This window comes from Lathyrus oleraceus, chromosome 3 (assembly GCF_024323335.1).
Source record: "Lathyrus oleraceus cultivar Zhongwan6 chromosome 3, CAAS_Psat_ZW6_1.0, whole genome shotgun sequence".
Classification (NCBI taxonomy): domain Eukaryota; kingdom Viridiplantae; phylum Streptophyta; class Magnoliopsida; order Fabales; family Fabaceae; genus Lathyrus; species Lathyrus oleraceus.
Window position 1 is genome coordinate 331,650,482 of NC_066581.1, and position 17,675 is coordinate 331,668,156.

At 32.2% G+C, this 17,675-nt stretch overlaps 1 protein-coding gene across 1 annotated transcript; it reads right to left on the reverse strand.

Moving 5' to 3' along the window:
* Positions 1–2,401: 2,401 nt before the first annotated feature.
* LOC127127487 (auxin transporter-like protein 2) lies at positions 2,402–7,569 on the reverse strand. The gene is made up of 9 exons (XM_051056681.1): positions 7,164–7,569; positions 6,827–7,035; positions 6,557–6,742; positions 6,333–6,445; positions 6,050–6,233; positions 5,847–5,944; positions 4,853–5,060; positions 4,361–4,618; positions 2,402–2,942 (listed from the first exon to the last, which is right to left on the reverse strand). The coding sequence occupies exons 2-9, from the start codon at positions 7,007–7,009 to the stop codon at positions 2,709–2,711; spliced, it is 1,464 nt and encodes a 487-aa protein (XP_050912638.1). The 5' UTR covers positions 7,010–7,035; positions 7,164–7,569; the 3' UTR covers positions 2,402–2,708.
* Between the last annotated feature and the right edge of the window lie 10,106 nt (positions 7,570–17,675).

A 17,675-nucleotide genomic window follows, 5' to 3' on the forward strand; every position in this document is an offset into this window, starting at 1 on the left:
ATTCGTTCCCATATCTTGATGGAAGGCTCTTCAAAATATTAAAGCGAACTTCAGGTATCTATCTGGAGCTATGCTTGATGGCACCATGCAACGAGACAATCTCCTATATGAATAACCTTTCAAGGTTGATAACTTGATAGGTAGTCTCGACGGGAAAGAAATGGGCTGACTTGGTTAACCGGTCCACGATTACTCAAATCGAATCATATCCGCTAAGAGTATGAGGTAACCCAATAATGAAATCCATAGAAATACTATCCCATTTTCACTTATGAATGTCCAGTAGCTACAACATACCACCTGGTCTCTGGTGCTAGGTTTTCACCTGCTGAGAAATCATGCATTAAGCCATACATATTGCAATATATCTTTTCATATCCATCCACCAGAAATTTCTCCTTAAATCCTGATACATCTTTGGTGAACCAGGATTTAGTGACAATTCACTCTTGTGAGCTTCGTTCAAGATCAACCTCTTTAACTCTGAATTATTCAGAATACACAATTGCTGGTTAAATAGAAGGACTCCATTAATGGCCCAGGTGAAACCAAGGTTTTTGTTGGCTTGCAAATCAACATCCGACCACTGCGTTTTAAGAATCCTTTCTCTTAGATCACACGTGATACTTAGGTTAATAATTAGGAAGCCGACCCGAGTCCACGTAAACTAGAGATCTAGGCTTCAGAACTTCTCCATCAGATCATACTCTGACATTAACAACTCAGTTGCACGAATTTCCTTCCTACTCAGAGCATATGCCACTTTATTATCCTTTCCAAGGTGATACTTCAAATCAAAGTCATAATCCGTAAGGTACTCCATCCATCTGCATTTACGCATGTTCAGTTCCGTCTGGTCAAAGAGATATTTCAAACTCTTATGATTGCTGAACATCTCAAAATGGACACCATGCAGGTAATGTCGCCATATTTTGAGTGCAAAAACTATGGCGGCTAGCTCCAGGTCATGGGTTGGATAATTCTCTTTGTGAGATTTTAACCGTCGAGACACATAAGATACTACTTGGCCATTCTACATAAGCACACCACCCAAACCACTCTTCGATGCATCACAAAAAACTTCATACAACTCATTCGGATCGGGGATTACCACTACTGGAGTGGTGGTAAACTTCTTCTTCAACTTCTAAAAACTTTGCTCATAATCGGCACCCCAACAAAATAGAACTTCCTTACGGGTGAGTCTGGTTAAAGGTAAGGCCAACTAAGAAAATCTCAATTTGTTAGAAAAATTGCTTGCTTGTGATGTAAAAAAAAAGTTTGATGAAAATATGAGATTAAAGATGAGAGAAAATTTATGAATTTTATTCAATGTGATTGAGTTATTTATACATTATTTAAAGACTATCTCTCAAAACTAACCAACTCTTATAGACAACAACCATTCACAAAGTTAGTTATAACAACTAGCAACCAACTTAATTAACTTCTAATTAATCTATGATTAAAATAACAACAATGAGTTGAAAAAATATGTATAAGAAGTGTTTTGACCAAAAAAAAAATTATTAAAAAATTTCGAAATATCTTTTACCGAGTCAATTGAATAGTATTAGGTTTATACTCAAAGTAGTTTCACTTTATTTCAAATAAAGAAAACCCCAAGAATCCCCTCCTATGCCTCAAATTAGGGAACCAATTAAATCTAATTCCACCCCAAACCCCAAATTTGAGATTCACTCATTTAGACTTCCTCTCCCAAAATAAAATATGAATATCAAAGAGACAAATAAACAAATACAATGACATGAAAATATGGGTAACATGTTGGCAGAGTGGTTCATGAATCATGAATTATGATATAATGAAACATAAAAAATAATTTGTATAAATTAAATATTGGTGTCTCAATAATAGCACATGAAGAGCAAAAGAAATCACATGCTGCCCATGTGAATAAGAAACGGGTCCACGTTCGAATTCCTCTCACTATGAATTAAAGAGTGAGGAATCAAATCTAAAGAGTATTGTATGAAGTGAGTGATTATACAAGTCCCACACATAACCCATTAACACTACAAAACCTTTCCCTTTGCACATTGGTATCTTTTGGAAACATGCAAAGTAATAATGAGGATTCAATCCTACTAAGAATTTGTTTTTTAATGAGTTATCTTCTGATCAGAGACCCTATTCACAACTTCAGAGACATATCCTATACGCAATTGCAGAAACTAATCCATTGAGTAGAAGACAATCGCTTATCTAGAAATGAGTTTCAACCCAAAATTTTGCTTAGACTAGAATAGATTTCTTCATATCTCATCCAAGTGTTAAAGAAAATTTATTTAAAGCATAATTAAAAGGGAGCAAAATCTTTATACTATCTCAAAAGTGGACATAAAAGAAAGTAAGATACCAAATAATAATAAAAGGAAGATACCAAAACACATGTAATTTAATTAGCCTATGCATTTATAGCAAAGGAATCATAACCATTCATCCACACTATTTTTAATCAACTAATTTTAAAAGGGTAGAAGGAAGAAAAAAAACTATATAATAAAACAAAGGAGAAAAAAAAACTTGCACAACACACAGCCAGCACACACACCAAATGAAGGTTGAGTATTACTACTATACCCCTCCATGTATGTTACAAAATATTGAGGGACCCATGAGAGATTACAATAAAGAGTAGGTTGAGCTAAATTCTTGTATGATTTTGAAGTGGGTAAGTTGTAATTTCAATGATGAAGGGCATGAGGAGGTGGTGCTGCAACCATAAGTGGTGGTGGAGGCTTGCATTGGTAGCACTTAGCAAAAAGCCCAAATGTGTCAATTTGTCTAATGAAGTTTGTCATACTTGCCCATCCTCCAAACCCAAACCCAACCACAAAAACCCATACCACAATAAATGCATTCAAAATATACATTGCTGTCCAACTCGGCATGAAAAACGGAGGCTTTTCAGCAGCATTCTACAAAATAATCATAATACAAAGTTAGATCATCAATTACAATATACTTAAATATATCAGACATGACACTAACACATCAATATCTAACGCAACATTGATAAAAATATATGCGACATAGACACGTAGTAGTGGTGCTACCTTATTAACATTTGTTGTAGATCCAAACACATACTACTATTGAATTACTCAGAAAATTACCAAAAAAGGAAGCAATGATGAAACCACATAGAACTAAAAATTATATATATATATAGCAAACAAGAACAAGTGCATTATGTTGAATAAATTATTGGACTTTTGTTCCAAAGTTTTTGAATAATTGGGAAAAGATGTGAAAGAAATAAGCCAGCTCAATAAGAGGTATGGTACGGTAGTGAAAGTGTAGTGTGTATGTAGCAAATAACTAAACGAAAATGACATCTCACCAGTTTCCACCTCTTCTCCTAATGTTCCAAATTCAAGTCTTAAATGCTTTTGTACATTTTCTGCTCTTTCTCTCTCTTAAACTATACTTGTCACTTCAATTTAATGGTGGAATATAGAAGAAAGTCCCCATCATGTCCAAGGTATGTTAAATGACATCTATACCCTCCATTACATTCACATTATTACATCAATGCCATGCATATCTTTTCTAGCTCAAATAATATTTAATCCGCATGTTAAATCAACTCAGTAGATAGCATTGTCAGACACGACACAACGGAGTGCAATGCAATGCGCGCGGGTTTGATCCCTTAGCATCTCATTTATTTATTTGAAAGAGGTAAAATTTCAACCATCAACTAAGTTATCTATTAACAAAACATAATTGATTTCAATAGAAATATAAAAATCTTAATAACCAATTAGGCAGATGATTAGGCAACAACCATATCATAATACTATAATACTATATGTAACTTATTTCAATCATGTGAATAAGTCAAATTTTGTGAGAAAAAGCATATTCAAGCATGTGACATGACATTACCCTAACACATCTAATTAAGATTTATTATTAAAAAAAGCCATCTTATAGGCTATTAATAAGATGATTAGGTAACAATCATAAGATCATACTAATTAAAGCCTTTTCAAATGACCCAAACAAAACCAACCTTAGTTTTTAAACATTCACATGAAAATAAAAGCCTATAAAAGTATAAGTGCTCTAATAGTACACATATATGTCACCACATGAAACAACATAACGCAAAAACTAAATCTAGTCCTATGATGTTAAAGTGTCTAGCAAAAATATTGTTTGTTACATCATTTTCTATTTCACTTTAAATTTTTAATTTTTCAAACATTATAATTCATATTTAGGGTTTTTCCTCGACTCGTTAGAAAAACCCTAAAAATATAAGTAACCCTAAAAATATAAGTAACGAAATATTTTCACTTAGAAATCGTCGGATCATTGGGTGATTTACCTGTCTCGCGGAGGCTTTTCGATAAGTGAGCATATGAGCTGCTGAAGGAATGATGTAGACAGTGAAGCTAACAAGAAGAGCTCCAACAGCAGAGTTAATGGGTCCAAAGAAAGGAAAAATAATGGCCAAAAACCAAATAGGTATCACCACTGGTAACCTTGCTAGTGCCCTTAAACAAATGCTTCTTGTGTCATGCATTCCAATCACTTTCTCCCATACAAAGTACAATGGAGTACAAGCAAAGCCAAATGTGATGAACTGCACACATTTATTGGTGAGAAAAAAAATCAATAATTCAATTAAAGCAAGTTAAGGCCAACCACTGCATTTATTTGTTGTATAAAATTGTTTTTAAATCACTAAGATTTGGCCTTAAAACTTATTATGTGGTCTATATATTATTAATGTATCTGGTCTAAATAATTAATGTATCTGGTCTGTATATTGTATCTGGTATTGATATGGTATAAAAATTAAACAACATATTAATACCTGGTGAATGAGCATGAGAACTACAGCACCATCACGAAATCCATTTTTGGGAAGAAGAGAGAAAGCATTGGAATGGTTAAGAAGTTCATCACCAAATGCCCAATAAACAGCAGAAGCAGAAGGAATCGTTAATGTGAAAACATATAAAGTTGCCAGCAAATATATGTATTTGAACTTTTGAGGCTTCCACATGGCGTGCATAATTTCTCTGCAATTTTTTATTATTTTTCACATTCAGATAATGGAATAATCACAATTATTGTTCACATTAGAATTTCTATAAAAAGCTAAAGAAAATTAAAGGAACTTTTCTACACCCTTTTGACACCATTGACACTTTGTTTTTACTTACAAGATTATCTCAATTACTTTGCAATCATAAAAAGGTGTGGAGCCACCCAAACAACATGTCATATATTATTTTATATCATAACAATATAATATATTTAATTATTAAAAAAATCAAAATTAAAATTTTAGTATTGAAGTTCAAACTAACACTATCGATTTTTTCCGATGAAATAAAATTGAAAATAGTAATTCAGATGGTATCTTACTTGGGAGCAAACATGTCTTAACTAGGATGATTAAAAAAAAAAGACTCTAATATTCATAGTAGAGTTGGACATTATTGTCTTTTAGTAACTAAATTAAGTAACTGATTAACAAAAGAACAAATGCTATTATGACTAAAGGCTATGCTATGACCCTAGATGACGACATCTAGCTTATAGACTATAATAATGAATTTTTGTTAACTTGTGAAACATTACATTATACACTTTATATAAATTTTCTTATCCACTATAGTACTAGTATCTTTCCCTTTGAAATAGTTTTCTTCCTTCCAAAAAAAACAAAGGATCTTTCCATGATTTTTTGTCCTATGATCTCAAAAAAAGATATTACCAGAAAAAGCTGGTAAGAGAAGAAGAAAAAATTGATTGATATGATGAAAATGAAAAGAAAAAAAAAGTTTATTCTAAAAACTTACACTGTAACAGCATGTCCACCAAATGTGTATAGTATGTTAGTTGCTCCAGTGAAATATAGCACTAACTTTTTTGGACCACTATGTGTCACATTTTCTGCCTGCAAAATCATTTCCAAAAATCATACCTTATACTATATACAATAATAATGGTTTAAACTAACAAAGATTTTAATTTTAATTTAAATTTAACTTTATTGATTTACCTGTCCATGAACAATAGCTGCTATAGTAAGATACCAAGCAGTGTAAGTGGTCATTCCAAGTCCAAGAAAAGACCAAATACGATAATTATGAAACGATGGTATGAACACAGTTGTCGCACAACATGCTCCAAATATGTAAGTCCAAGTTCTTTTGTCCAAGTTGTCATTTATGTAGTAGATGTTGCTGTTTCAATCAACAAAATTGTTGTAATAAAACATCAATGAAATCATATTTCTAGTGTTGACAAATTTGTTGAAGAAATGAAGGAAAAGATGAACTAACCTTGCACAAGCTATAAGCTGAATCACAGATCCAAAGAGAAGGAAAGTACAGTTGAAAGCTAGACCCAATGCTTTCCAAAATGGACCCAGTAATCCATCAAGCACTTCAAACCACTGAAATTTTAATATTAGAGTCATTAAATTATGCCTTTTATATGTGAAGGTGGCAAAAAACCATGATCTTGAAATTAGTGGTTTGTAGGAAGAAAACAAAAAGAAACACACCTGAATAACATGGTTCTTGAAATTAACATTTTCCTTTTCTTTTCTAGTTCGGTACTCAACATAGAGAACACTGATGAGATAAGCAGTCCAGCTTCCAAGAATTCCATAGAATATTTGAAGCAAGATTCCAGATAGCATGCCAAGTTGAGAGAATGAATATGGCAGTGTCAACAAAACTTGAGCCACCTAAATAAACCCATCAAAATGAGTTATAATGAAAGACTTAAAGAAGAGAGAAACAACACACAAAAAAAAGGGTTATTTATATACTTGATTTGAAGCACAACTGAACCATGCATCCCAAACAGAACCACCATGCCAGAGAAAATTCTTGACACTGAATGAATGATCTTGTTCTTGCTCTTCTTCCTTTCCAAGTACTGATTCTTGTTGATCTGTCTCATTGAAACTGCTGCTAACTATTGCTTCCTCGGCTTGTTTCTGAGCCAACATTGTTCCGTCTTCAAAACTCTATGGATCTGAAACATACAAGAAAACATCATCAATAAGAAAAATAGATACACCCCAGATCCAAAAACTGAAAAAAAAGAGTAAGAAATTCAAACCAAAAAATGAAATGGGCACCAGAAATTTTCGAAGAACCAACCTTTATAGTACTAGTTGAGTCTCTTTCTAAATACAAAGCAACCCTTTATTTAAGAAGGAAAGAGCTTGAGTAATTGAATGTAGAGAACCAATTTCAGTAAAGTGGCAGAGAGATTAATGGCGATAGAATTCTCTTTTTTATGTATAGAAACAAAGCTTTAAATGCGATTTTGGAGGTTCACTGCAACAATGAAGAGAAGGAAAACAGAGAAGAGAGTAATAAATGGTAACGCTTTAATTTGCGCCACCAAATGGCACAGAAAAAAGCAGAAGCTAAACGGCAAAGACGGCGAGAAGCCGCAAAAGCAGGAAAAGAAACTAGACTCTGAATTTTTTTTTCTATTGTTCTAAAGAAACTGAACTATATTATATTTATAGAGAGAGAAAAAGAGAGAGAAAAAAATACTCTTTTGTTACAGTAGTACTAGTAGTACTTTGAAATAGATTAATGAAAGTGGATGATTTATTGTAATATTAAAATATTTGGTATTATGGTGAAAAGTAAAGTAAAGTTTGGAGAAAGATTGAATTGAAGCAACAAAGTGTGTGATTGGTGCTAGTGTATAGAGAATTTTTTTTGTTGCTTTTTGGGCTTTGGATTTGGAATTTTTGGAGAGAACGGGTGTGGTTAGTGGTGATGTGAGAGATGACGCAGAAATTTGGAAATTGAAGAGAGTGAGATTTTGGTGTGGTAAGTGAGAAGTGAAGTGAAGTAAAGGTAGACTGTTTTTGATAGGCACCAAAAAGTGAGATTCAAATGGGAAAGGTTAAGATTACACTTTTATTGAAAGAATAAAATCTATGTTTAGCATAGGGTTGGTTAAATGAATTGTTCTTCTGTATAAGTAAAAGGTAAGAAACGCCATTAAATCTATCTTTGCTTCACTTTTAAAAATTGACTTTTGACTTATAAAATTGATTTTGTATATTCGATATTTGTAGTTTTTTAATGCAATTCTAATTTTATATTGAAATTTAATGATGAATTCATGTTCATGTGAATGTATCTAAATTTTTATTAAAAAATATAAATTTATTTTTAATGATAATTAATTTTATAAAATTAATTTATTCAAAATTATTTTTTGTCACCGTCAAAATCAAACAAACACATTGTAAAATATTATTTGCAACGGCGGAAGTATGATAAAAAAAATTGGGATGACTGCCAAAATAAATTATAAAAATTTAAATAGTTATACGAGTTATATTGTTCATGACATCTAAATCTTGTTACAAAATAAAAATACATGTTTTTTCATTACGGAATAAAAATCTTTGAATTGTGACATTTATAAATAAATTTTAATATTATATTATAATTATAGATTCAAAAGTTATATACTCTCAAGCATGTTTCTTTACCACTGAGTTTATCTAATCATTTGACTTCATAAAACAACTTTGACTGTCTTTGTTTTTGACGACTTCTTCAAAGGTCTTTAATTATGGGTCTTGGAAGTCTTCGACCATATTCAAACCATAACAAATAAGATCAACATAATCGTACATTTGAAGTTGTATAATTTCCATCCTTACTATATCATGATCCAACTGATAATTATGAGACAATGTATGTTATCATTCAATAGTACTAGAAACATCAGTCTCAACTATCTCTTTGTCTCTAGCCTCATTGGTAAGAAGAACCTTCACCTCAAATTGAGTCTTTTTCACCATAGCTTCTGATTATTTAACCTCTAGGTTTTTTTTACTTGATCTCCATATGAGTCTCATCAAAAATAACATTCATATTTATGATAAATTTTGATCCTCTAGGATCCATCTTCCGTAGTTTATAACCCTTCGCCCTTTATGGATAACCAGTAAAGATTTACTTCACAACCTTAAAATCAAGTTTGTCTTGTTTTTATATTATCAAATTTCAAAGCTCTAAATATTTTCAAATTTAAGTAGTATATTGGTTTCCCATTCAAACTTCCATAGGTGTCTTGAAGTTTATTCTTATAGATGGATATATGTTAATCAAGTTATTGCATCAACAACTTCACCCCATAAAATCGTTGGTAACTTAACTCCTAACAACATGCACCTCATTCTCTCCAAAATGGTTATATTCATGTGTTATACAAATCTATTTTGTTGGGGTGTGCCAACAACAACTGTAAGCATCTTGATAGCTTGTTACCTATAAAAAACATTAAACTTCTATGAAACAAACTCTTGGTCATTTTCAATTCTTAATATATTCAATTTAGTTTCCAATTGGTTTACTATAAGAGTACATTGTTTATTAAACTTTTTAAATGTGTCACTTTTACTTTTTAGAATGTAGAACCATACCCTTCTAGAGAAATAATTGGTAATAGCGAGGAAATAGAAATCACCCCCATGAGTTGCCACCCTTGTTGGACCCATATATTTGAGTGAACATACTCAAAAGGTCAACTAGAATTATGCGCGTCACTCCCAAACTTCACCATGTGTTGTTTTCATATAATGTAATTATCACAAAATTCTAATTTATTTAATTCCTCACCCCATAACAAACCTTGTTTAGAAAGTTCAACTAAACATTTTTCACTAACATGTCTTAATTTCAATTGTCACATTTTAGATTTATCAAGAACGTCTTTACTAGTTACTGATGTATGGCCAATAATAATGGAATCATCTAAATATATAACCCACATATTTTGGACCTTTAAGCAATTATCAATGCACCATGCAAAATTTTCAACACCTCGCATTCAATTATAGTGCGCTAGCATAAATCATCAAACATGCTCTTGGACAACAAATTTCGCTTAAGTCCAGGAACATACCAATATACCTCACATTGCGTAGAAGGAACTCACGCTCATCGAACATTTTTAGTCTAGTTGTATCGATACCATGAACTTTGCAAGCCTTATTAACTCCCTTTGTCATAGATATTTCTCAACATACATAAGCCATTTGACTTATGGAGTTGTTGTCTTCAAAATTGTTGTTTCATTAGTTGTCTTCGTCAAAACAAATTGTTGGTTATATAAGCAAGCACATAGATCCAAACATTAGTCTATAATCCAACTCTTATTTGTCTCCAAATTTGTTACTATGGAGATATGTGCTTGCAGGTACAACCATTTATTGATAATCTTAGTAGAAGATGATCCTTAGTGGTTTTGATGCTTACAACACCCAAAGTCAAGAGGTGTATGGTGGAGTAACTAGAAATATCTAATCAATTAACCTTTGGTTATTGTGTCTATCAAATAAGTCATATCAAGCCTCATTAGATAGAAAAAGTCACATCACAAACAAAGAGTTAAATCCATGTTAAATCTAGTAAGAGATCTTGAAGGTTGTGAAAGAGCTCAAAAGTGTGAAAGTTCACATGGTCATGTGTCTGAGTGGTCAATATATCGTAACAATATAAAATTATCTCATGAGATACTAAGGCAACCCACACACAGACACATGCGCGCACATGCACACATACACACACACACACGCATGGTTGCGCGCACACACACACACACACATGCATTCACACACACAGAGATAGAGACGCACACCCCCCCTCCTAACACACACACACACACAAATGTTTTAGAAATATCACTACTTTTGTAAATCATCAAAAAATATTTTACTCAAGTTGCTAGTAATTACTACCTTGAATAATCCTTTAGGAGTGTAGTTTACACTAAACAATCTATTATAATATTAAAGTTAATTGATTATCTCTTTTGTAATGCCTCATAATTAATTATTAAGGCTTATAATCAATTAGTGATGGAAATTTTGAAAAGTTTTCATATTTGAACTACATAATCAATTATGTGATAGACATAATTGATTATGAGCATTAAAAAGCTCATGGGTCGTTTTTATTTTTGAGCTATAATATTTCTTATATAAAAGAGACTTCTCCTCATTTCAAATCATACTAGAACTCAAATTTCACTATCCTTTTTTATTTTATTTCTTCTCTCTCTCTTTTTTTCTCACTAAAAGTTACCTTAGTTCCTTGTGAGTAAAAATACTTCAGAGAGGTGTTTGGTTGTACTGGAGGTCGTGCTGAATATTTTTCATCAATAGTGTGATACTATTGTTTGATATCGTTGGTTCTTCAGATTGACCGTGTAAAATATCTATTTGATTCTTGAGATTAGTCGATAAAATCCTTGTTTAGTATGTGAGCTCAACCATCTAAAGCTCCATTTGGTTTAGGGGATTGGTCTGTGTAAAATATCTCATCTTTGTAATAAGGTTCGTGGGCATATCCATAAAAGCTCAAAATATTTTATACAGGAACTCTCAAGAAGAAATTCTCCGGGAGATGATGTAGGCCAAATAGTTGCTTCGAACCTCTATAAATTCTGGTTCAATATCTCTATTTGTGTCTCTTTTATTTCTAATGATTTATTTTCTTTTCTCCTTATTTCTTTCCTCTATTTTTAAATCAATCATGCTTTCTGCACTTCACAATTTACCCATATCTTGTGTTTAGAGTCACTTGTTCAACAAGTAGCACCATAGCCTGACTCCTATTCAAGACTAAATGTCCGGATAGGAAGGAAATGACTCCAAATGATTCACTTATCAACCCCCCCCCCCATCATTTTATGGAGAAGAGTGCACTTTATGGAAAGGAAACACAAGAATCATGATAGAGAGAATGGATTTTGAAATACAGAAAGCTTTGAAAGATGTTATATTTATTCCCACACATAAAGTCAATGATGTTATGGAAAAGAAGAAAAGAAGAAGATTGGACCAAAAAGGAAAGACAAAAAGTGCACCACAGTCTAAAAGCTAAAAATATCATCACTACTGTTTTCGGTCTTGATGCGTTTCACCGTGTCCCACACTGTGATACTTTTAAACAAATGCAGGACACCCTCCAAGTTATCCATGAAGGTACTATCGAGGTAAATATGGCAAGGATGTACAAATTGACTCATGAACATGAACTCTTTAGGATGAAGCGTGAAGAAAATATTTATGACATGCAAAAATTCTTAATTCACATAGTTAATCACCTGAGAACCCCTGAAAAAGTTTTTTAAAATGAGAAATTGATTGGAAAAGTCTTTAGATTCCTAAAACATAATTTTCAATCTAAAGTCACAATGATTTACGAATCTGGGGATTTATCTGAAGGTGCAGGAAACACAAGAAAGGGGGGTTTAAATTGGGTTTCTAGTTTGATAACTTTTTGCTTCCTAATATAAACACAAGAATAAATGCAAGAATAATAAGAACAATGATAAAAAAACACAAGTGTTTTATCCCGGTTCACCGTTAACTAGGCTACCTCCAGTCCACCCATCAGGTGATTTGCCTTAGACAAGGACTTAATCCAATAATCAAAATCTGCATTTTCTTTTTCCATTTAGATTTTGTTCCGATCTTTTAGTATTTGCACACTTAACAAACAGTTGGTGTACAAAAATGTTCTTCTACACTTTGTTATCATTAAAACATAAAGGTATGTATATGTAGAACCAAACGTGTTCTTATATTATCATCCATGGACTTGTCTACTCGCTTAGGTAAATTGAAGGAACATGATATGGAACTCAAGAGACTTACAAAAGATGAAGAAGATGAAATTAATAAAAAAACCTTGGTACTTAAGACTCAAGAAAAAGATACATACTCTAGTGATGAGGAAATAACATTGATTGCTCATAACTTTGGAAGGTTCGTGAAATGAGAAAAACAACAAGAGGAGTAAAAGAACGAAGAAATATCATCCTTTAGTCCATGGACTTGGCCACTCTCTTTTGAAAATTATAGGAACATGAGATAGAACTGAAGAGACTTGCAAAAAATGAAGAAGATGACAAGAATAAGAAAACCTTGTTACTCAAGACTCGAGAAAGGATATTGACTATAATGATGAGGAAATGCCATTGATTGTTTAGACCTTCAGAAGGTTCATGAAACGAGAAAAGCAACAATAGGAGTAAAAGAACGAGGAAAGATGATCCTTTAGTCTAATATGCTTCCTATGTGAAAATAAAATGGCATATCATACTAAATTATCCTCAGAATCAGAAGAAGAATCAAAATTAGAAAAAATTGAAGAAACCTCAAAAGGAAGAAAAGAAATCTTACATTGAATAGGACGACAATAACATGGACACTTAATATGAAAAAGCTAATATATGTCTCATGGAAGATCACGAAGATAACAAGGTAACTTCTCACTTTTCTTATCATGACTTGTTTAATATTTACAAGAAGTTACATAAATAAACAAGTAAGATGAAACAACTTATCTATAATTCTATAGAAACCATTTCCTTCCTTGAAATTGAAAATCAAAACCTTTTAGAAGAAGTGGAAACTCTTAGAGAAAGACAAAGTGTTTTAGCTTAAGTCCATTCCCATTCTCATGAAGTATTAGTAGAATGTGACAAGTGTAGTCAATATTATATTTTGAAAAATTAAAATAAATATCTACAAAGAACACTTGAAATATTCACTAAAGAAAGAGACAATTTGAATCTCCTTCATGAAAATAAAAAGGCATCGTACAACAAAGATGACTTTGGTTATGAACCTGCTAATAATGTTAAAAAGTTTGATAAAATTTCCATGATCATAAAACTCCTAAATGAAAAAGCATCGTACAAAAAATATGACTTAGGTTATGAACCTGTTATTTTTTATTTATCATGAAAATTCATGAAAGTAAAGACGGTTATCCTCCCTCATAATTTTATATAAAGCATCAAGAAAGAAAAATGAAAGGCATGTTCACTGCATATTTCTGCAAATATGATCCTCATGAAAAATCCAATGAGAATAGTTGTCAAACTAACACTAAAGGATCCAAAATTATGTAGGTGCCTAAAGTTAATATATGAGTTTTTGTATAGGAGTGGTTTATAGTATCAAACACTAAGTGGTATCTTGATAGAGGCTGTTCAAAGCACATTATTAAAGACAATTGTCTATTCTCCTCTTTCATTCCAATGAAAGGATGCATTGTCTTCTCTGGTAATAACAACAAAGGGAGAATCATTAGTATTGGTATTGTTGGTAAGTTTCTCACTCCAACAATTATGGAGGTTCTTTTAGTTGGTGGATTAAAGTGTAATTTTCTAAGTATCAGTGAATTATTCAACAAAGGTAACAATGTAGCTTTTGATTCTTCTGGATGCAAGGTTATCAAAACCAAATATGATCAAAACATTTTTACCAGCTCTAGAAGTGGAAACACCTACATTGTGAATCTAAATAAGATTATTTCCAATGATGTTTTTCTTCTTAGTAATGACAATGAATATTTTCTATGATATGTCATATAATAATATCTTATATCCATATGGACCACTTAAAAAAATCTGTCTGCGAGGATTTAGTTATTGGCATACCAAACTTATCTATTCAGAAAAGTCGGTCATGTGATGTGTGCCAAAAGGGAAACAAGAAAAAGCCTATTTTAAATCTATTTGGATCTATTTGTATGGCATTTCATATGGTATTGATTCATTGAGATGGTTCCAAGCTCTCATTTTGTGTTTTTCTTCCGTGCTTCTTAAAATCTTTGATTTCGTTATATGGGACCCAAAAAGTTTTTCAAATCGTCTAAAAGGATTTTGGGTCTATTCAACCCCACTTATAGATATTTTTGTTTCCATATTCTCACCCAACAAAAGTAACCTCGATGATAGAAGAACCAGTTCATGTTACATTTGATGAGTTTAATCCCTTGTTTGTAGAGGTAGATGTTGTTGATTATGCAGGTATCCTTGAGAAAACATCCCTGGAAGATGATGATCAAGAAAAAGTTCAAGATCAAGGTCAAGTGGAAATTCAAAGTATAAATAGAGATACTCAACCTAAAGAAGCTAACTTAGAAAATCAAAGTCTACCCAAAGAATGAAGGACCACTAAGGACCATCTGATTCAGAACGTTATTGGAAATAATTCTAAAAGAGTTACAACTCGACACTCCCTTAGCAAGGTATGTAATCATACGACCTTTGTTTACCAAATTGTGCCAAAAGAATTTGATGAGTTCCTTATCGATGAAAATTTGTCTCTTGCTAAGTAAGAAGAGTTAAATCAATTTGTAATAACCAATGTTTGAGAACTCATTCCCAAAGCTTCATCTAATCAAATTATTGGGACTTACTGGGTCTTTTGCAACAAGCTTGATAGATATGGATTTTTTTTGATAAATAGAGAAAGAATTGTTGCAAAACAATACAATCAATAGAAGGATATATATTTTGATGATACCTTTACTCTTGTTGCTCGATTAGAGGCTATAAGGACGCTTTTAGCCTTTTATTGCATCATGGATTTTAAAATATTCCAAATGAATGTAATAGTTTATTATTGAATGGTTACATCCAAGAGGAAGTGTTTTTTGATCAACCTTCAAGCTTTGTAAACCTCTCCTTTTGTGATTGTGTCTTCAAGTTGGAAAAAAACTATATATAAACTAAAACAAGCTCCTAGATCTTGGTATGATCGTCTGAGAAAGTTTCTTCTTGAAAATAATGTTTAAAGAGGAAGAGTTGACAAAGTATTTTTTATCATAAAATTTGATCATGAGATTTTGTTAGTTCAAATTTATGTAGATGATATCATCTTTGGTGTTACTAATGAATCCTTGTGCAAGAAACTTTTTAAGATAATGTAGAATGAATTCAAAATGTCAATGATGGGGTAGCTTAGATACTTCCCCGGCCTTCAAATTCATCATCCTAGAGAAGAAACCTTTATCAATTTAGAAAAGTATTTGAAGAATTACTCAAAAGATTCGACATGGACAAAGCTAAGTCTATCTTCACTCCGATGGTTACTTCATGCAATTTTGACAAGGATGAAGGAGGAAAGCTTGATGAAAAGTGAAAGTACTAAGGTATGATTAGTTCTCTCCTTTATCTCATCATGATATTATGTTTATTGTGTGTCTCTGTGCAAGTTTTTAAGCATCCCCGAAAGAATCATGTCTCTCTACAGTAAAACACATTATGAAATATCTCATTGATACACCACTAATGAGTTTATGGTAGCCCAAAGGGACAAGTTGTGTCTTAGTTAGATACTATGACTCTAATTTTGATAGGTGTAAACTATGTCAAAGAATACCAATGGCACATGTCACTTACTTGGTGACTCGCTTGTCTCTTGGCATAACAAGAAATAAGCAGGTGTAACACTATCCATAGCCAAGGAATAATACATTGTTGAGGGTATATCTTATGTGTAAATCATCTAGATGAAACACCACCTAAGTGAAAACTGAGTTGATCTTGGTGTTATCCCGATAAAATACGACAACACTAGTGCCAAAGACCTCACACAAAACCCGATACTTCACTCTCTGGCTAAATACATTGAGGTTAAACAACATTTCATAAGAGATCCCATTGAAAAAATGGATTCGGTAATTGAGCATGTGTCTTCATTTAATTAACTTGAAGATATTTTTACCAAACTTCTTCCTAAAGAAAATTTCATTTTTTTCATGAGTAAGAAAAATTATTTTTCATAAGAACTGAATTAGGAATATTGAATCAATCGTGTAAGAGTTAATATATGTTAAATGCATATACTCCTTCTTCTTTTTCCCTTTCTCTATATGGTATACATGATTTATATGCTTGTATTGTGTTTATTTTTCTCCTTTTTGATAATGCTAAAGGGGGAGATATATACTTTCAAAGAGAGTACAATATGCTCTCAATATTTGTAAGGGGGTTTAACAAATTAAAACTATTATTGTTTCTTTCTTATTTTTCCACCCCCCCTAAAGATGCATTATCATCTTCAAAAAAATGGAGAATGTAGAATTATATGCTTGTAAGTGTAAGACCCCAAATTTGACCCTAAAATTCCTCATGTCATCTCATCATTTGCATTGGCTTTAGGATCACACATTGGAATCCTCCTTACCCCTCATTCATTGAGTTTGTATTGTGAGAGATCACCAAGCACATTTTATTGTAGCATACTTTATTTTCTTTTGTTTACTAACCAAAATACCAAAAATATGTCTATGTGTGGCTTTGTAGGTGTGTATGTGTCCATCTATGCCCCACCCAATTCATATCTAGGGTTTGAGACCCTCAATGCAAGAGATAAATCAAGTAAAGGTTCATAATGGTTATAAGCATCATATATGGATCCTCATGTTCTTTATTTATTATTTTGATCAAGAATTCATCAAGAGTTTGAAGTTTGTTTACCTTGGAAGCCCTAATGCATCTAGGTATCTTGTGTGACTTCCTCAGCAAGTTTCTTCACCAATTAATCAAATATATCAAGAGATAATTCATTACACATCATCTTACGCGTATATGATTCTCCATGAGCCCCAAAGATCAAAGGAATTTCATGTTTGCAAGTTGGTTCAAGGAGGTTAACTAGAGAAAGTCAACTAGTCAAATCTAGGGTTCCCTAGACCCTATCTCCTACAATTTTTGTCATATGAAATGATTACAAGAGAAACGTTACTCTTTATGACATTACAAAAAACTTTCATGTTGGCATCAAGATCTAATTTTGCTTGGAAAGTCATTTTTTATGATAAAAT